Raw genomic sequence first — 17,662 nt, 5'->3', positions numbered from 1 at the left:
TATAGTATATAGTACTCTCTGGTTCTTAGAGAATGGTCTGGGCTGAATGGTCTAGTCTTCATTTGAACTGTAGCCAAATAAAAAAATGCCAGTTTATTAGTCTTAGAAAAATGACTCATCCTTTACCTCATTTTAGTCAGATTATAACGTTTCTGATTAAAAAACAGCATTTTTAAAGGTCCACATTTGTTGTAAAATACCAACATATGCCACCTTTTAGCCACTAGACTGGGTAAGTTAAATGCAAATAATGGCAGCTTAAATGCGATGACGGAGAATAATTTCAAAATAGCATGTTCAGCCATGAAGCATGTGACCTCTAGGTTTAATCCTCTTGTCTCTTTAGAAATGGGTGCCTTATACTTAGTGGACACAATTGCAAACTGAAGGTGGTGCTGAGCAGCAGCCTAGGAAAGGTCAGCCTAGGAGAGGGTCAGAGTAACTCATTAGGAAGCAGCCCTGGGGATGCAGTGATTAAACACCTGCTAATTGAAAAGTCAGCAGTTCAAACCTACCACCTTCTTCCCAGGAAAAAGATGTGGCAGTCTGATTCTGTAAAGAATTTCAGCCTAGAGAATCCCCTGGGGCATTTTCCTAGGGTTGACACAAAAAGCTAATCAAGACTCTCCCATTGAGCCAGTACTGACAAACTCAACAAAACACTGCCTGGTCCTATGCTACCAGCACACTTTAGACTGGACCACAGAGGATTTGTACTCCATATCAGGCACGTGTGACAGTTCCCACCTCAAGCTCCAGCAGAACCTAAGGACTCACTGCTAGAAATATGAGCTCCTTTGGAGTATTTGGTAAACCTAGTGGGCCATCCTTGAACATAAGCCTGTTGCCTGTATTTCCTGTACATTTTGAATATGGATAATAGAATTGCTAAATCCAAGTCTTATTTGCAAGGGAGGGGGCAAACTCGTTTGGTACTAGATGACACATAGCTCCTATTCCTATTTTAGGCAAATGATTTCCATCTTAAATCTACCCTGTTAAGTTCCTGCAAGCCTCTAAGTAAACTTCACCCTCCACTGCTGCTCTTCACCGTCCACTCTGCAGTACTAAGGCATCCTGCCATAGTGTAAGACAAGCTTGTAATAGGCTTTGTTTAACGCACAAAAATACTTTTCCACCTCTTGGGCTAGCCTGTTGGGGGCCATATATTTGGTTCTGACTCAGTGACTCTGGCCTACATACAACAGGAAACAATGCTCTGTTCTCCATCCTCACAATTGTTATATTTGAGCCCGTTGTTGCAGCCATTGTGCCAATTTCTCTCCTTGAAGGTCTTTCATGAGGTTCTGTTTAATCAATGTTTAATGCCCAATAGCGACTCAAACTTGGCAATTTTGAAATTAAATTGTTCTTTGGGTATCACCAAAATGCTTCAAGTTTCTGGAACTCCTCAGGATATAGGGGTTGGCAGTTAAGTCATTTACTTCTGGCTTCATTTTAATGAACATATCCTAGCTCTAAAAGCTGGGAGGCTGTCCTCCAAAGTGACATGAGTTAAACTCTTGCCCCCAGGCCTGGCTCTCCTCAATCCTGTCTAACTGCTGTGGGCTATACCCACTGCCATTGAATCAGTCACTGTGCCCCTTTACTGCAGAGTAGAACTGCGTTACTAAGACTATAAATCTTTACAACTCCCTCTTCTTTCAGAGCGGCTAGTGGATTCCAAAAGGCTAACCTTGCAGTTAGCATCCCACAGTCTCATTTCTTTTCATAGAAGGCGTCAGGGCAGATAAAAGGCTCATTTGAATTGTGCAGAGGGAGAGCACTCCCCACTACTTAGCCAGGGGCAAATGAAACTCAGTGTCAACGGTTCGATGCTGCCACACAGCAACCGTATCAAACTGGCCCTGTGCGTTTCTGAGACTGCCTCTGTCCAGTCTGTCTCCCACGGAGCAGCTGGTGGTTTCTAACCGCTGACCTTGCAGTCAGCCGCCTAACAGGTAACTACAACGGTTACGAGGCTCCATTCCTTCAGTGCAGTTTACTCAACCGCTCACAGCCACTCCTCTACCCCTGACCCAGACTTCCGGCTCGGCTGGGAGGCGGGCTTGTCGCGTTTCTATGACGCACTTCCGCGAACACTACAAAGGCGGAAGAGCACAAGAAAGTAACGCGAAGTATTTTGTCCCGCCAGCCGTCGTGGCTGCCCCTGGCTTCTCGTGGCTGGGCCTCCTCAGAGCCGCCCACCATGGCGTCGGAGCTCCCGCGAGGTTCTGAAGGGGAGGTGAGGGCTTCCAGAGGCTTGCCCAAGCCAGCGCCCTGCGGGCGAGCCGAGGAGGCCGGGGCCCTCGCTGTAGCTTTTACCCCGTGCCAGGGTCAAGCAGCTGCGGGCGGACGGAGGGCCGCCTGGCCGGGGCGGCCGGCTGGAGCCCCTCCGGGCGTCCTCTCGCCGGGGCTGGTGACGGCGGGCTGTGCGTGTCAGCGCAGCTCACTGCAGCCCCCGCCCCCGCTCCCGCCCGTCTCCCACCATTTAAAATAGGTTTAGTATAATGCCAGATGTGAACGCCTAACTGCCACCCTCCTATCGTTAGGACTTGTGAAAGAGTACAAGTTCGTCACACTTTGAGGAAGTGGTGGTTTATTTGAAAGCGTAGTTTTTAAAAAAGCATTCATCTTTCAGCTCTGCATTCTCGTTACCCCTGGATGAAACCCTGGCGACCAAATAAAGTAGCTTTAAACTCTAATTAAAAAAGCACAACTACGAACTTCTTGGTACAAGTCTCTTAGTATATGTAAGAGACTTATTTTAGAAGTCAGATTTCAGCTGCTTATGGTGGCAGGACGATGATTTCTAGGATTGTGTTTAACCAAACAAGACTTAACTGTCTCAGTGAGAATCAGATGTTTTCTTGGACCTGTGAGAAATTGAATGTAAATAAGCTTGTGTAATGTCTTTTGAGTACTAAAGCTTAAGGAGTAGTTGATTGCAGCTATTCTACAGAGCTCGATTAGCCTGATTCCAAAGTTGAGCTAGTTAAAAATACCATATTTCCATGTTGTAGACTAAGGAAACGTTTTCTTTAGTGTAGCTTTATTATATAATCTGAATTGAATTTATTTCCACTTAATTTGTTGTTTTAAAAAAATTAATGACATTTTGAAGACTGCTTTTTCTAATGAAGAGTTGCAATTTTCTTTGAAAGTTGTGTTTGAACACCCATTGTGGATTAGCATTTCTGGGGCTATAAGAATTCAGTCCCTCTCTTTGCTTTTTTGTTTGCTTTTGACTGATCTCAGGGTGTATGTAGCTAAACCCCACCTTTTTTCCTCAGGGCATCAAGTTATCAGCTGATGTCAAACCATTTGTTCCCAAATTTGCTGGGCTAAGTGTGGTGTGGCCAGAGTCCTCAGAAGCTTGTGTCTTCCCTAGCTGTGCAGCCACATACTATCCATTTGTTCAGGAACTGCCAGTGACCGAGTATGTATTTTTCTAAATATGCAGTACCTAAGGTATTTGTTGGCTCTTGGTGATTAGCAGCCAAATACAAATAGGTTGTACCAGATACTTTTTCAAATCTGCAAAGTAGCTAAAGAATGTGCTCCTCAGCCAAGAAGCGTCTAAGCCAGTACCATAACTCACATGTAAAATGCACATAAAACTAAAGCTACTTTGCTTTTTTCTCTTAAAAGATGAGAACTCAAAGAATTTGAAATATAGGGTTTATTCTGACCAGCTACTTTCCATATGCATATATGGAGACCATTCTGACTCCAAAAAGCAGATGGCTGCAAGTCCAAGCTCATTACCACTGATTCCATTACAACTCATAGTGACCCTCTAGGATAGAGTACAACTGCCTTTATGGGTTTCTAAGACTATAAATCTTTATGGAAGTAGAAAACCTCATCTTTGTCCTGCGGAGTGGCTAGTGATTTCAGTAGAACTGCTGACCTTGTGGTCCAACACATAACCTACAATGCCACCCTTTTGGGGCTGTTAACTATGGGAGAAAGATGAGGCTTTCTACGCCCATGAAGAGTTACAGTCTTAGAAATCCACATGGAAGAAACACCAGCCTCTATGCTCATGAGATGTTGATAGGATCAGGTAATCAGATATCAAAAGATCCAAAACACAATTATATTGATGTGAATGACGGATTGGAGTGGAGACCCAAAGTCCATCTGTAGACAATTGGACATCCCCCCCACAGAAGGGTTACAAGGAAGGGACATTTCAACCAGGGTGGAGTCTAGCACCTGCAAAACACATCATTCCTCTAGTTCCTGAATGCTTACCCCCCACTACCTTGACCCAGTTCTACCTTACAAATCTGGCTAGACTGGAGTACACCACAGTGGTATAGATAAGAGCTCTTAACACCTGGAATTCAGGACAGATAAAACCCTCAGGAATAGTAGACAAGTAGCAATATCATGAGGGTAGAAGGATGATAGCAGGAGAAAGGGGAAACCCATCACAAGGTTGGATATATAGCCCATCCCCCAGGGGACGAATAATAGAAATGTGGATGAAGGGAGACAACAGATAGTATAAGATATGAAATAATAACTATATAATTGATCAAGGATTCAGGTTGATGGGTGGTGGTGGGAGGGAGGCGATGAAAGAGCTGATACCAAGGACAGAAGTAGATAATGTTTTGGAAATGTTGATGGCAATGTATGTACAAGTGTGCTTAATGCAATTGAATGATTAATTGTTGTAAGATTTGTAAGAGACCCCCAATAAAATGATTTTTAAAAAGTTACAGTCTTGGAAACCCATAGGGGCAGTTTTACCCTGTCCTATAGGGTTGCTATGAATAGGAAACCACTTGAAGGCAGTGAGTTTTCCTCAAAAAGGAGACCAGATGACAGACACTGTTTGCGTGGTGTTAGATGGTTAGCAAGGTCAGTGGATCTAACTCACTATCCACTCCAGTGAAAAAGGTTAGTCATTCTGCTCCCATAAAGATTTACAGCCTCAAGATAACCTTATATAGAGTCAGGATGAATGAGAATTAACAGGATCAAGAGTGGGTTTTATTTATTCCAGTTTATGTTGTGGGTTTTTTTAATCATTTTATTGGGGGCTCGTACAACTCTTAGCACAATCTATACATACAACCATTAATTTGTTCATTTGTTGCCCTCATCATTCTAAAAACATTTGCTTTCTACTTGAGTCCTTGGTATCAGCTCCTCATTTTTTCCCCTCTTTCCCTGCCCCTCCCATAAACCCTTGATAATTTATAAATTATTATTATTTTGTCATGTCTTACACCGTCGGACATCTCCGTCGGACGTCTCCCTTCATCTGCTTTTCTGTTGTCTGTCCCCCAGGGAGGGGCTTATATGTAGATCCTTGTGATCAGTTCCCCTGAGGGGTTCATCTGTCCTGGAGTCTGTGTTTCCAGTTCCTATTGGTACCAGTGTACATCCTGTGGTCTAGACCAGATTTGTAAGGTAGAATTGGGATCATGATAATGGGGATGAAGCATTAAAGAACCAGAGGAAAGTTGTATGTTTCATCATTGCACCCTGGCTGGATTGTTAAGAGTAGGTTTTAGTGAGCCTTCGAACATTGTTTTTAACTTAGCTTAAAATAGAAAAACAGGATTAGCAACTTTAGGTTATAAAGAACTGATGGCAGGATTAATTTTGGGTCAGAAATTCTTTTTTGCAGTTAATAATTTGGTTTCCTGTGTAAGAAAAACTATCAACAGAAGAGGTCTATTAATTTTTTTGATGTTTCACAATAACATTTTGGCAACCAATTACTTTACATTTATTAGTAGGAAGTACAGATTCTGTGTTCATTTATGCATAAGTTTTATATATATTTGTCTTTAGTAGAGAGGAAATGGCAAAGGAATCAGCAAAATATACATGATCTTTATTTTCAAAGCTTAATATTTAAGCTTTGTGTGTGCTCAAATTTTTAAAGGATTTTTTAAAAGTCTTCCTGGAGAACAGGTTGGAATTAGCACTAAGTGGCCCCTTTTATGTAGAGATTTTCCAAATTGATGCTTTATGGAGATAGATTTTATAATTTTATGTTCTTCAAAATTTGAGTTGAAAGAAGATTCTGTTTTCCTTTCAATTTTATTTTTATTTCTAAAAATTTATTCCACTGATAATTGTTTTTTGAAAAAATATTAACCTTTCATTTAAATGTAAAGTTTTATTTATATGGTTATTATCAACTTTGGTGGTTGTGTAAGAATTCGTGTACTTTATACTTCTTTGATATGGTTTAAAATTTTTCCTTTTTTCAGTCAGTTCCTTAAACAGTATGTTCAAAGATAGTTAACACATTGGCATGTAATTCACATGTCATACAACTCAATAGTTCAATCTTATCAAGAACTCTTGTACAATCATTACCACAATCAATTTTAGAACATTTTCTTTCTTGTACTCATTGTTATTCTCGACTCCTCCCCCTACCCTCCCCACCTCTTCTGCCATACCTACAAGAAACTATTAATCCAGTTATGTCTTGATACATTCATCCATCTTGGATTACATATATTGAAAAATATATTTTAAAAAAACAGCTAACAAAATAAAATAGAAAAAAGCCTTGATTGAAAAGAAAGCAGAAAATATTAAAAACTAAAACAACTTCAAAATGTGTGAGGGTGTAGAATGGGGTTTGGTCAAATGCAAGTAGCCTAGATGAATTATTGAGAGCCGAATGAAGGTTGAACATGATAGTGGCACAGGAGGAAAGTAAAAGGAAATAGAGGAAAGAACTAGGAGGCAAGACATTTACAGAGGTCTAAATATAGACATGTATATGTGTAAATATGTTAATATATCACAAAAGGGATATAGGTCTATGTACATATATTTATATGTTAAGTATTAAGGTAACAGATGGACATTGGACCTCTACTCAAGTCTTTCAACATAAGGACACATGTTTTGTCTCATTTCATTGGGGTATATACCCAGCAAAGATATTGTTGGATCATATATTTCTATACCATTGGTTTTAGCTATAGCCATATTACTTTCCACAGTGGTTGTAGATATTTACAAGTTCATCAGCAGGGTATAAATGTACCTATCTCTTCACACCCTCTCCAGAATTTGTTCTCTGATTTTTAAAATTGGGCTATAATTGTGGTGTAAGAAAAGATATCATCATTGTTTTGATTTGCATTTCCTGGATGGCTAGTGATTGTGAGCATTTCCTCATATGTTTGTTAGCTATTTGAGTGTTGTCCTATATGAATTGTGTGTGTTCTTTGTCCGCTTTTCAATTAAGGTGGTTTTGTTTTTTTCTTATTGAGGTGTTTGAGAATTCTGTAGATTTTAGTAATTAGTCCTTTGTCTTCCGTCATTGCTGAAGATTTTCTCCCAGCCAGTAGGGGCGCTCATTTTACTTTCTTGATAAGTCTTTTGATGCACATAAATGTTTTATTTTTAATTGGTCCCAGTTTGTCTTCTGTGTGTGCTCAAATTTTTTAAGGATTTATTATGGAAAGCAGTACATGTTAAGGAGAAGATGATTAGCTCATGGCTGTAGTCAACTTTTTGTCGATATTAAATAGACTTGTACTGATGATGTTATTGGATAAGACAAGGAAATACCAATAGAACAGCTGATTCTTGAACAGAGGAATCAAGGCACAAACATCTCCCCTGCTCCACAGTTTAAAATTCATATACAGCATTTAACTATTCCAAAACTTAACTACAGATAGCCTACTGTTGATTGTAAGTTTTCCTGCTAAGACTGTTACACCACATTTGTATGTTGTATGTGTTATATACTTTAGCCACAAAGATTATTTCTATATGGGATATAAACATTTCACAAAAAGTGCAATCTTTTCGCACGTGCTAATAGAGCTACAGTGATGGTTTTATTGATTTGCTTTTCTTTTCTTACGATGGTCCTAAGACTGGATTAATTTACTTTGAAGTGGTGGGTAACAGAAACGGCAAACCTCAATCTATGGCATAACATCCAGCAATTCAGCCTTTCTTTGTAATATAATGACTTTTCTCTATTTCTTTGGAGCTCTTCCAGGATTACTAATGGCATGTATGCATTCCAAGGTGTACTTAAGGTTTACAATACTGCACTAAACGTAGTGAAAAAATTATGAGAACCAAGAAAGCCTACTTTTTAATGTAATAAGCAATTTAGTGGAGCGAAAAACTGCTCCTGTGGTGATGATTAGCATCATAGCAAGTTTGAAAAAGAACAAAATCCATCTGCTGAACCTGCATGATTCAAATTTGTGTTACTTAAAGGTCAACTGTATTCTGATAGAGAATTTAGCATGTTTGAAAAATAAATAACTGATGTAATGAATAAACAGGAATAAGTAGAAAGTTCGTTGTACCTTTTCAGCATCTTTTAATATAGTGTGGAAATTTCACAAATGAATGTGTTTAGATTGAAATTTCCTAGTCAGGAGAAATGGAGCCCTAGTGGCGTAGTGGTCACGTGTTGAACTAGTAACTGCAAGGTCAGCATTTTGAAACCGCCACCTGCTCCGGGAGAAAGATGTGGCTGTCTATTCCTAGACAGAGTTACAGCCTCAGAAACCTACATGGGCAGGTCTGCCCTGTTCTGTAGGGCTGCTAGGAGTGGCGGCAACTTGATGGCAGTGAGGTCAGTGTAGCCAGGAGAAATCTAGCATATGGCCCAGCAATAGAGAACAGAACTGTGCATTTTAGGGTTCCATTCAACTGGACTGGGTGAAAGAGGGGTTGTTTCTTAGGTCCCATTGGCCTGACCAAAGGGACGAGTTGTAAGATGCATTTGGGACAGAAGGGGAAGGAGAGGAAATTGTTCAGCTAGATTGAAAGGCAGCCTAGAGAGTACAACTGACGTTTAGGTTTGCTGGGGTAGGAAATAGGTGATTTTTAACGATATTTTGGATGAGGTCATAATTCATCTTGGATTTGGGTTGGACTTTTAAGAGGAGACGTGTGATGGTTTTGACTAGGCTCCATGCATTGGAAATCAGGATCTGCTGTGAAAGGAATATGGAAAAGGTCTCCAGCACTGTTGATGTAGATTTTTGTGGGTTAAAGTTAAATACAATCTAATACATTGAAGGAATGGTGTGAAGAATAGCATTTATTTGGGGACTGGATATTTTAGATTTATATATTTTACATTTGGAAAATGCAAAATATTAAATGGAAATAACTTATAAGTTTAAGTTGAAGCCCTGGAGCTGGTCAAAGTGATTGATTGGAAGTAGAGTATAATAGTAAGAGGTTCATACTTGGCATGTGTCTAACAAGATTAGGGGGGCACCAGAGGAGGGGAGGCACCTATTGCAAAGTGGGTGATGACTGGGAGAGTAGAATGGCTGAGAATTCAGAAGCTTTTCCAGCAGTGGAATTCAAGGAGCAAGACCTAGCTACTGTCATAAAGTAGAGGTGCTATTGAATTTGTCAATAGGAGGGTCATGGTGGGACATGGAAGGCTTTCGTAAAGGAGCCCAGGAGAAGTAGTGCACTAGAGAGTTTGGCAGTACTGCAAACACATCTTTCTGGCAGGGGAGTGTTAGGAAGGGACCTCCTAATAGCAAAAGAACAAGTAAAAAGCAAGGCATGTTGCTGTGGGCTTCATTTGGGAAGTTTACGGCAATTGGTATTCTCTAGACAAGCCAGCACAATACTGTTGTTGGTTGTCTATTTTGTATTTCCTCTGGTGTGTTCTTGGAAGGTAACAAATATTAATTTGCCAGAGTAAGATCCGTGAGGGGACAGAATCCCAGGGATGTGTGAGTAATTTGTTCAGGGTTGAGAATGAGCTGGAACTGAAGCCCAAACTAAGATCTTTTGACTCAGAGATGAAATTTTCCTAAAAGCAACAGCCTTATTGCATGTGAACCCTGCCTGTCCTTTAATTTTGAGCTACTATTCCTGCTGTTTATTTATTCATTTTTTAGACTTAAGAGTATTATTATTATTTTTAAAAACTCATTTTATTGGGGTCTCATACAATTCTTCGCACAGGAGTATTATTTTTTTTAACTGTCTTTGTTATCAACCCATGTTCTCCACTTTTTGTTTTATGAAGAACAGCTTATTTACTGTCACCTAAAGCCTGCCTCACCCCATTGGATTTTCCAAGCATTAGGCAAAATAGAGATTCTTTTTTTTAAATAGAGATTCTTATAAGCATCTAGTGAGTTGACAAAGTTTATGATTTTTTTTTTGCTCGCTGTATAAACAACAGTGTTCTGTGTGTACCAGAAATAAACAAACAACCCCAAACCCATCGTCCTGTTCATGCCAGCTCACTGCAACACTGTAGGACAAGGAGAACTGCCCTGTAGAGCAGAGAAGTGCTCTGTAGGATTTCCAAAGTGGTTGGTTGATCTTTACGGAAGCAAACTATCATATTTTTTCCCCCAGAGTGACTGATGGTTTAAATAGACAACCATCTAGTTGGCTGCCGAGTACTTAACCATTGTACTACTAGGGCTCTTTTGGAGACAGAGAAGGCCAGGAAGGAAAAGTTTAAAACTTTTAACTGAGACTTCATTGGTAGAATTAACTTAAAAAAATAATTTTATTGGGGGCTCGTACAGCTCATCACAATCCATCCATCCATCCATCCATCCATCCAATCTATTGTGTCAAGCACATTTGCACATTTGTTGCCATCATCATTCTCAAAACATTTTACTTTCTACTTGAGCCCTTGGTATCGCCTCCTCATTTTTCCCCTCCCTCTCTGCTTCCCCCTCCCTCATGAACCCTTGATGATTTATAAATTATTCTTATTGTGTCAAATCTTACACTGTCCCATGTCTCCCTTCACCCACTTTTCTGTTGTTCACCCCCCAGGGAGGAAGTTGTATGTAGATCATTGTAATTGGTTCCTCCTTTCCACCCCACCCTCCCTCCACCCTCCTGGTATCGCCAATCTTAACACTGGCCCTGAAGGGATCATCTGCCCTGGATTCCCTGTGTTTCCAGTTCCTATCTGTACCAGTGTACATCCTCTGGTCTAGCCCGATTTGTAAGGTAGAAATAGGATCATGATAGTAGGGGCAGGGGAGGGAGCATTTAGGAACTAGAGGAAAGTTGTGTGTTTCATCATTGCTACACAGCACCCTGACTGGCTCGTCTCCTTCCAGTGACCCTTCTGCAAGGGGATGTCCAGTTGCCTACAGATGGGTCTTGGGTCCCCAGTGTGTACTCCCACTCATTCACAATGATTTGAAGTTTTGTTCTTTGATGCCTGATAACTCATCCCTTCGATACCTCGTGATCACACAGACTGGTGTGCTTCTTCCATGTGAGCTTTCTTGCTTCCCTGCTAGATGGTCACTTGTTTACTTCAATCCTGTAAGGCCCCAGACACTATATCTTTTGATAGCTGGGCACCATCAGCTTTCTCCACCACATTTGCTTATGTACCCATTTGTCTTCCATGATCGTATTGGGAAGGTGGGCACACAATGATTTTATTTTTCTGTGCTTTGATGCCTGATACCTGATCCCTTTGACACTCCGTGATCACAGGCTGGTGTGCTGCTTCCATGTGGGCTTTGTTGCTTCCAAACTAGATGACCACTTGTTTACCTTCAAGCCTTTAGATCCCAGACGCTATATCATTTGATAGCCGAGTACCATCAGCTTTCTTCACTACATTTGCTTATGTTCCCATTTTGTCTTCAGCGATTGTGTTGGGAAGGTGAGCTTCATGGAATGCTAGTTTAATAGAACCAAGTGTTCTTGTATTGAGGGAGTACTTGAGTGGAGACCCAATGTTCATCTGCTACCTTAATACTAATAAATGTATGCACATAGATCTACTTCCCCATCCTCATATAGAAATATATTTATATATGTACATGCCTTTATTTAGACCTCTATAAGTGCCCTTTGCGTCCTAGTTCTTTCCACTATCCTTTTATTTTCCTCTTGTTCCACTAACATGCTCAGCCTTCATTTGGGTTTCAGCAATTCCTCTTGGTTGCATTACCCTTGATCAAGCCCTACCAGGCTTCCTACACCCTCCTCACCACAGATTTTGGATCACTTGTTTCCTCGTCCCTGGGTTTGTTAACACCACTTCCTTTTCCCCCACCTCCTCCTCTCCTATGTCCCCTCCAGAACCGTTGGTCCATTGTTTTCTCCCCCAGATTGTTCAGCCTATTTTATTTAGACAGACCTAAGAAGTAACGTTTAAGAATTAATATTTTAAGATCTAAACTTAAAAAATTACACAGTATCTTAGAATTAAAAGCCAGTCTATAGTTAAGTATCGGAGAAAGGACTAAAGCTAAAATTGTAACAATTCCCTTAATTTGTTAGGAGTGTACCCTATAGAAGATTCCTCGTTGGCTTACGTATAGGGCTGCTAACTGAAAGGGTAGCTGCTCAAACTCAACGCTCACTCCATGGGAGAAAGATGAGGCAGTTTATAGCTTTGGAAACCCCATGGAACAGTTCTACTCTGTCCTGTAGTATTTCTATGAGTGGTGGGTTTGGTTAGTTAGTTTGGTTTTGCTAGATTGGGGGTCCTGGTAGTGTAGTGGTTATGAGTTGGGCTGCTAAAAGCAAGTAAAGCAGTTTTAAACTACCAGCCACTCCAAGAGCTGAAGATGAGGCTTTCTATTCCTGTAAAATGTTACAGTTTGGGAAACCTATAGTTGGAACTGATTCTAACATTGAATTTGGAGTTTGGATAGAGGCTGCTTATCTTTGTTCACTGTAGCCTCTCACTTGCAGAAGATTAAAAGTATAATTTCTGATAGTTTGTTCCTTGTATGGCTGTGTTAAGCCTAGAGAACTAGAGAAACAAACCCAGTGACCCTCATTATGTGTAAGAAAGACATTTATATCAATGGTAATCATATACCAAGAAAACATCCCAGTCAGTCCAACTCAAGTCCTTATGTCTGGTACTGTCTATAAGTCTCTGTAGCAGTGACAGTCTACAATGATGCAAAATGCAGGAATATCACTGGTTGTGGGTGCAAGGTTGTGTGGATCCAGTGGCAGTGGTAACGTTGGAGGTGGGTGCTGGGAGAGAGGTAGGTGTTCCCAGGGCCTACCTTAGGGAGGCATCATCAGACTATGACCTTATTGACAAATTGAATACCACCCCTACACTTTAAAAAAAATTTTATTGGGGGTTCATACAACTCTTATTACAATCCATATATACATCAATTGTATAAAGCACGTTTGTACATTCGTTACCCTCATCATTCTCAAAATATTTGCTCTTCACACCTGTATACTTTTACATATCTTCAAGTTGACATGAAATTATGTAACTACCACACTGTCTTTTGACAGTCTAATAGTGTGAAGGACATATAGGAGGATTCTTAAGTAGATTACAGTATTCTTGCCTTTTTTTTTTTTTCAGATAGAAAAGGGACACAGGAAGCATTTAGTAGTAGACACTGTTTTTCTTAAAACCCTGAGGAAGTGCCTCCCCGGCTTGAGCACATCCCTGTCCTCATCAGCCACGCCCTGTCTGTCTGCTGGTGCTTCCCATACCATTCACCACGCCCTGTCTCCTTAAAGTGACCGTTCCACCACTTCAGGCTCTTTATGACATCAGTACCCACCAGTCTGGTCACTCGTATGGGTGGTCCTCACCCATCTTTTCTTGGGGTTGTTTTCTGAATTACCTTTCCATATCGTCCTCCTGAAGTGGGAGTGCTGTGGGGAGTCTTTGAGGCAGGGGAGGATGAAGCTGTGTTCTCACCTTAGCCATTGGAGAGGGGAGGGTGGGAGGGTTTGTTTTCAAAGGAAGATAGATGTTCCTTTCAATGCATTTAAGTGTTTACAGCTATCAGTATTATAATGCAATGAAATCTGGCTGGCCCCTCTGGCTCCTGAGAGGCAGCCAGCCAGCCCTGGCCTGAGTACCATCCAGGGGCAGCACATCCTGCTAACTGAAGACTCCAGTTAGTGGAACTGTCTGTTGTAAACTGAGATTTTAATCCAAAGCCAGAGCACCTGGGCAGTTAATAAAATGCTCTGTGCCGGGCTGGCTCTTGCTGATGCTCTTTCTTGTATCATCACAGCAACTCTGACCACCGAGCACTGTCTCTCTCCAGCGTGGCTGGTTGGGGTGGGGTGGCACTGGTGGGGGGGACATGAGAACATTTCATTCTTGCTTTTTTTAATACTAGTACACTTTGATATTTCATTGTTTTGTCGCAAGAAAAATTTCAACTCCGAAAATTCACAGAAGCATCTGTTGGTGCTTATTTGAGGTTTTCTTCTTAACTTAGAAGAACAAAAAGATTGTGTTTTGTAGCAATTTTAACTCTGCTGATGGACATTAGTCCTTATGTCAACTTGAATTGGGAAATGATTGAAACCTCTTAACAGTATGTACTACAAACAATCCCCTAATGTTAAATTTTATTTTCCTTTGGTCTAGTGATTTGAATAAATTGAGGCCAGCAATTTTTCAAAGATTGTGTCCATCTTTCCAAAAATATATGTGGGTTTCAGCATGCTGTGTTCCTTGACACCCCTTTTGCCTGACCCTGACATCAGAGCATTGGATATGGTGGGCTTGGAGCAGAGAGCATGGATTAGAATTAACTGCAGACATCTGGAGGCTTGTGGAGACAGGCTTTGCAGGTTTTTGGGTGGGGCCTGGATTGAGTTGTCTGTTCCACAAACCATTGCATCCAGGTCAATTGAGAGGCTTTCCTAAGTATTTAACATGAGAGTCAAAGGTTGTTGAAGCATTCTTTGACTGCATTGCTATTCATTATTATGCAATCCTCTCCATGAGGTTCCCAACTAATCATGAAAAATATACATGTAACCCAGCATCTTCCTTTGCATGTTTAGAAAGAAATGTTCAAATGTTTGTCATAACGGACATTCCATTGCTAGGATGAATGATGCCAAAAATACTTCAGAAATTAAATTAGTTTTTTAAATACAATATTAAACCAGTTAGTTTAGGTTTGAAATTTACAGCTGAAATTTATACTTTTTATTTAGGCAGAAAATATATACGGAAGAGATGGCCTTTGGAGCTTCAACTTTTCCACCTCAATATTTATCTTCTGATATAACTATTGATCCATATACCTATTCTCCTTATACCCTTGAATCTACACAAAATGTTTGTTCAGTGCCTGCCTCCCAGTATGACTACAATCAACCCAGGTGTTACCAAGATTTACAAGCTGCTAAGCCCCAAAGTGAGCGCTCATGTCCTCTCCCTCAAGAAATGAAAGGCCTGCTTAAGGTGAGTACCAGCGCTGGTTTTGATGTGTCTATGATTGGTTGTTTTAGTGTTTACATTGTAAGAGTTGACAAATTCATGTATGATATTTAAACATCTCATTTTTTGTGGATTTTAAAGAATTGATCTAACTTTTAAAAACGTTGCATTGTGAATACTTGTAAGTTTGCAATTTAAGATTTTTAAAAAATAGTATTTAAACATTTTTTTCATGTTATTTTAAATCTTTCTTTCCTGCAGAAAAAGACATATGATGAACCAAAGTTTGACAGTAGAAGAGCTGGTATAAAATCAGCTAAAGGCTCCCATCATATACACATTCATGCAGAAAATAGCTTTAAATCAGGTAAAAATAGTGAACGTTACTATTAATTTCAGCCTTTTAAGGCAGACAACTTACAGTTTCTTGGGGAGGCCATCTCTATAGACTTGTTCATGGTGGCTTCTCCTAGAAGTGAGATTGGCGGCCTGTAGATATGAGATCCTCAGCCGGAACTCCTGTACCATTCTGGGTTTCTTATCTTCTGGTGTATCGTAGGCTCTGTGATGTGCTCCTAAGGTGTACTTCATGAAGAGCTTGTTTAACTTTATATTCCAAGTAGATGATCACTTGTAATATAACTTCAAATCATATCATTAAAATAGATACGCGCACATATCCTTTGAATTGTGCTTCATTGTGTTCATTCAGTAAATAACTTCTCGGGTAAACTATTGGGGCACTTATAAGAGAAGGTAGAATTTGATTGTTGTTTAAATACCAAATATTATAGTTACTTGGAAGACACTTTTTATTCATGCCAGAAGTCATGTTGGCGCTAGGCTTGAAATCTATTCTAGTCTGTGGCTCAAAGTTATTCAACATGGTCTTTTTTTTTTCCTCTCTGTAAGTTATCTACTAATGTAGTTTGATCACAGATATCACCTATTTGTTTAATAACTTAAAACCTTTGTTATAATGTATTTAAATGGTCTATCCCGTTATGTACATATGATTATGTTACTTGTAATATAAATTTTTCCTATTGATGTCTCATAAACCACCTAGTACATGGAGATGTGAAAAGAAAGCTTGTTCGTTAATTATAATAATTGACTTGAAAATAAATACGAAGGATTATGGTGCTGGTAACCCACAATGTCATTCATTTGTAGTTGTAGGGAAAAGTATAGGGGAAAGGATTCTATGCTTAATTTTATTTGCTTTCCTTCATTTTGTTTCATTGACAAAATACTTTCACTTAAATCTATTAGGGTCCCTTTAACTTTGCTGCACTTTAAAATATCTGTAATTACAATGCCCAGCTGCCTCACAAGCATGAGGCAAATATTCTCCTCAGGTTTGTACTGTGTTTGGGTTTTCTGCATGGGGGCCCTACCACAGCAGTTGATCCTTTTGGTCATTCATGTTTTGCAGTGTTACACAGAAAGGTAACAACTCTAGCCACAATTGATATTAGATTAACTTATTGCATAAATAGCAAGATACATTCTTACTAAAATTTGAAGGTAGGCCAACAAGTGAAGTTTAATTCTTGATACCTACTGTACATTTTACAATTACAGATGTCTATCATAATAAACGAACTGACAGGAAATCCAGAATAATAGAAAAGAATGGTTCTACCTCCAAACTTGAGTTTGAATTTACCAGGGTGGATTTTCCTGAACTTCAAGGTCCAGAGAACAATGGTGTATTAGAGATGCCAAAACAACCCAAATGGGGTCCTTTGCGCTCTGCTACAACCAACATCTCTCTCTTGAGAGAAGTAAAACCGCTCGCAGTGTTATCAGAGGTCAGTTTTTTTCTCTGTTTATCTTCTCTTTCTTCAAGGATAATGACTTATGATATATGCGTCAGTTCAACCTAAATGTGGTATCTCGTATACATTGACCTTTATATCATTATAAGAAGTCATTATCTTGTTAAATTGCTATGAAATGTGAGGCTGACTTATGCATAGCAGTCAGTTTCTTTTGGGCAGAGAATTGACTGTCTTTATACCTGGTATTGGCCTTGGATTATGTGGGTTAGCTGCTGCACAGTTGTAGAACTCCACGTCTTCATCAAGTGGTAAGGAGACTCAAATCACTCTGGAGTCAGTGGATACTTCCAACTCTTGAGCAACACAAAGAACTGGCACAGACAACTGTATGAGGATGGGTAAAATAAGTGGATGGGTAAAAGGATGACATATTATGTAGGAGTGCTGATATTTAAACATGATGTCAGATACATTAGGTTTATATACAATTTACCATACTGATTTTCTTACTTTTTAAATTAAATTTTTGTCTTTTGTTGTTTTTAAATTTTCTTTCCAGAAGAAACCCTTCTTGATTATGTGAGGATAAGTCACAAAGTTTTACTACAAAATTATAGAAACTTTAATAAATATGTAAAAATGTGAAGTCTCCATCTAGGTCTGTATACTTCTGGGAGCAGTGTTTTTGTCTTTCTAAACCATCCCT

At 39.8% G+C, this 17,662-nt stretch overlaps 1 protein-coding gene across 1 annotated transcript in view; it reads left to right on the top strand.

Moving 5' to 3' along the window:
- The first annotated feature begins 2,105 nt into the window (after positions 1 to 2,105).
- Positions 2,106 to 17,662, top strand: part of SECISBP2 (SECIS binding protein 2) — a 71,470-nt gene continuing 55,913 nt past the window's right edge. The window contains exons 1-5 of the mRNA XM_075549825.1: positions 2,106 to 2,245; positions 3,294 to 3,439; positions 14,944 to 15,193; positions 15,431 to 15,536; positions 16,757 to 16,986. Of these exons, the coding sequence (XP_075405940.1) occupies positions 2,210 to 2,245; positions 3,294 to 3,439; positions 14,944 to 15,193; positions 15,431 to 15,536; positions 16,757 to 16,986 (768 nt within the window). The 5' untranslated portion in view covers positions 2,106 to 2,209. The remainder of the gene's footprint in view (positions 2,246 to 3,293; positions 3,440 to 14,943; positions 15,194 to 15,430; positions 15,537 to 16,756; positions 16,987 to 17,662) is intronic.

The sequence above is a fragment of the Tenrec ecaudatus genome, chromosome 5 (assembly GCF_050624435.1).
Source record: "Tenrec ecaudatus isolate mTenEca1 chromosome 5, mTenEca1.hap1, whole genome shotgun sequence".
Lineage (NCBI taxonomy): Eukaryota > Metazoa > Chordata > Mammalia > Afrosoricida > Tenrecidae > Tenrec > Tenrec ecaudatus.
This window is presented reverse-complemented; position numbering and strand designations above follow the sequence as displayed.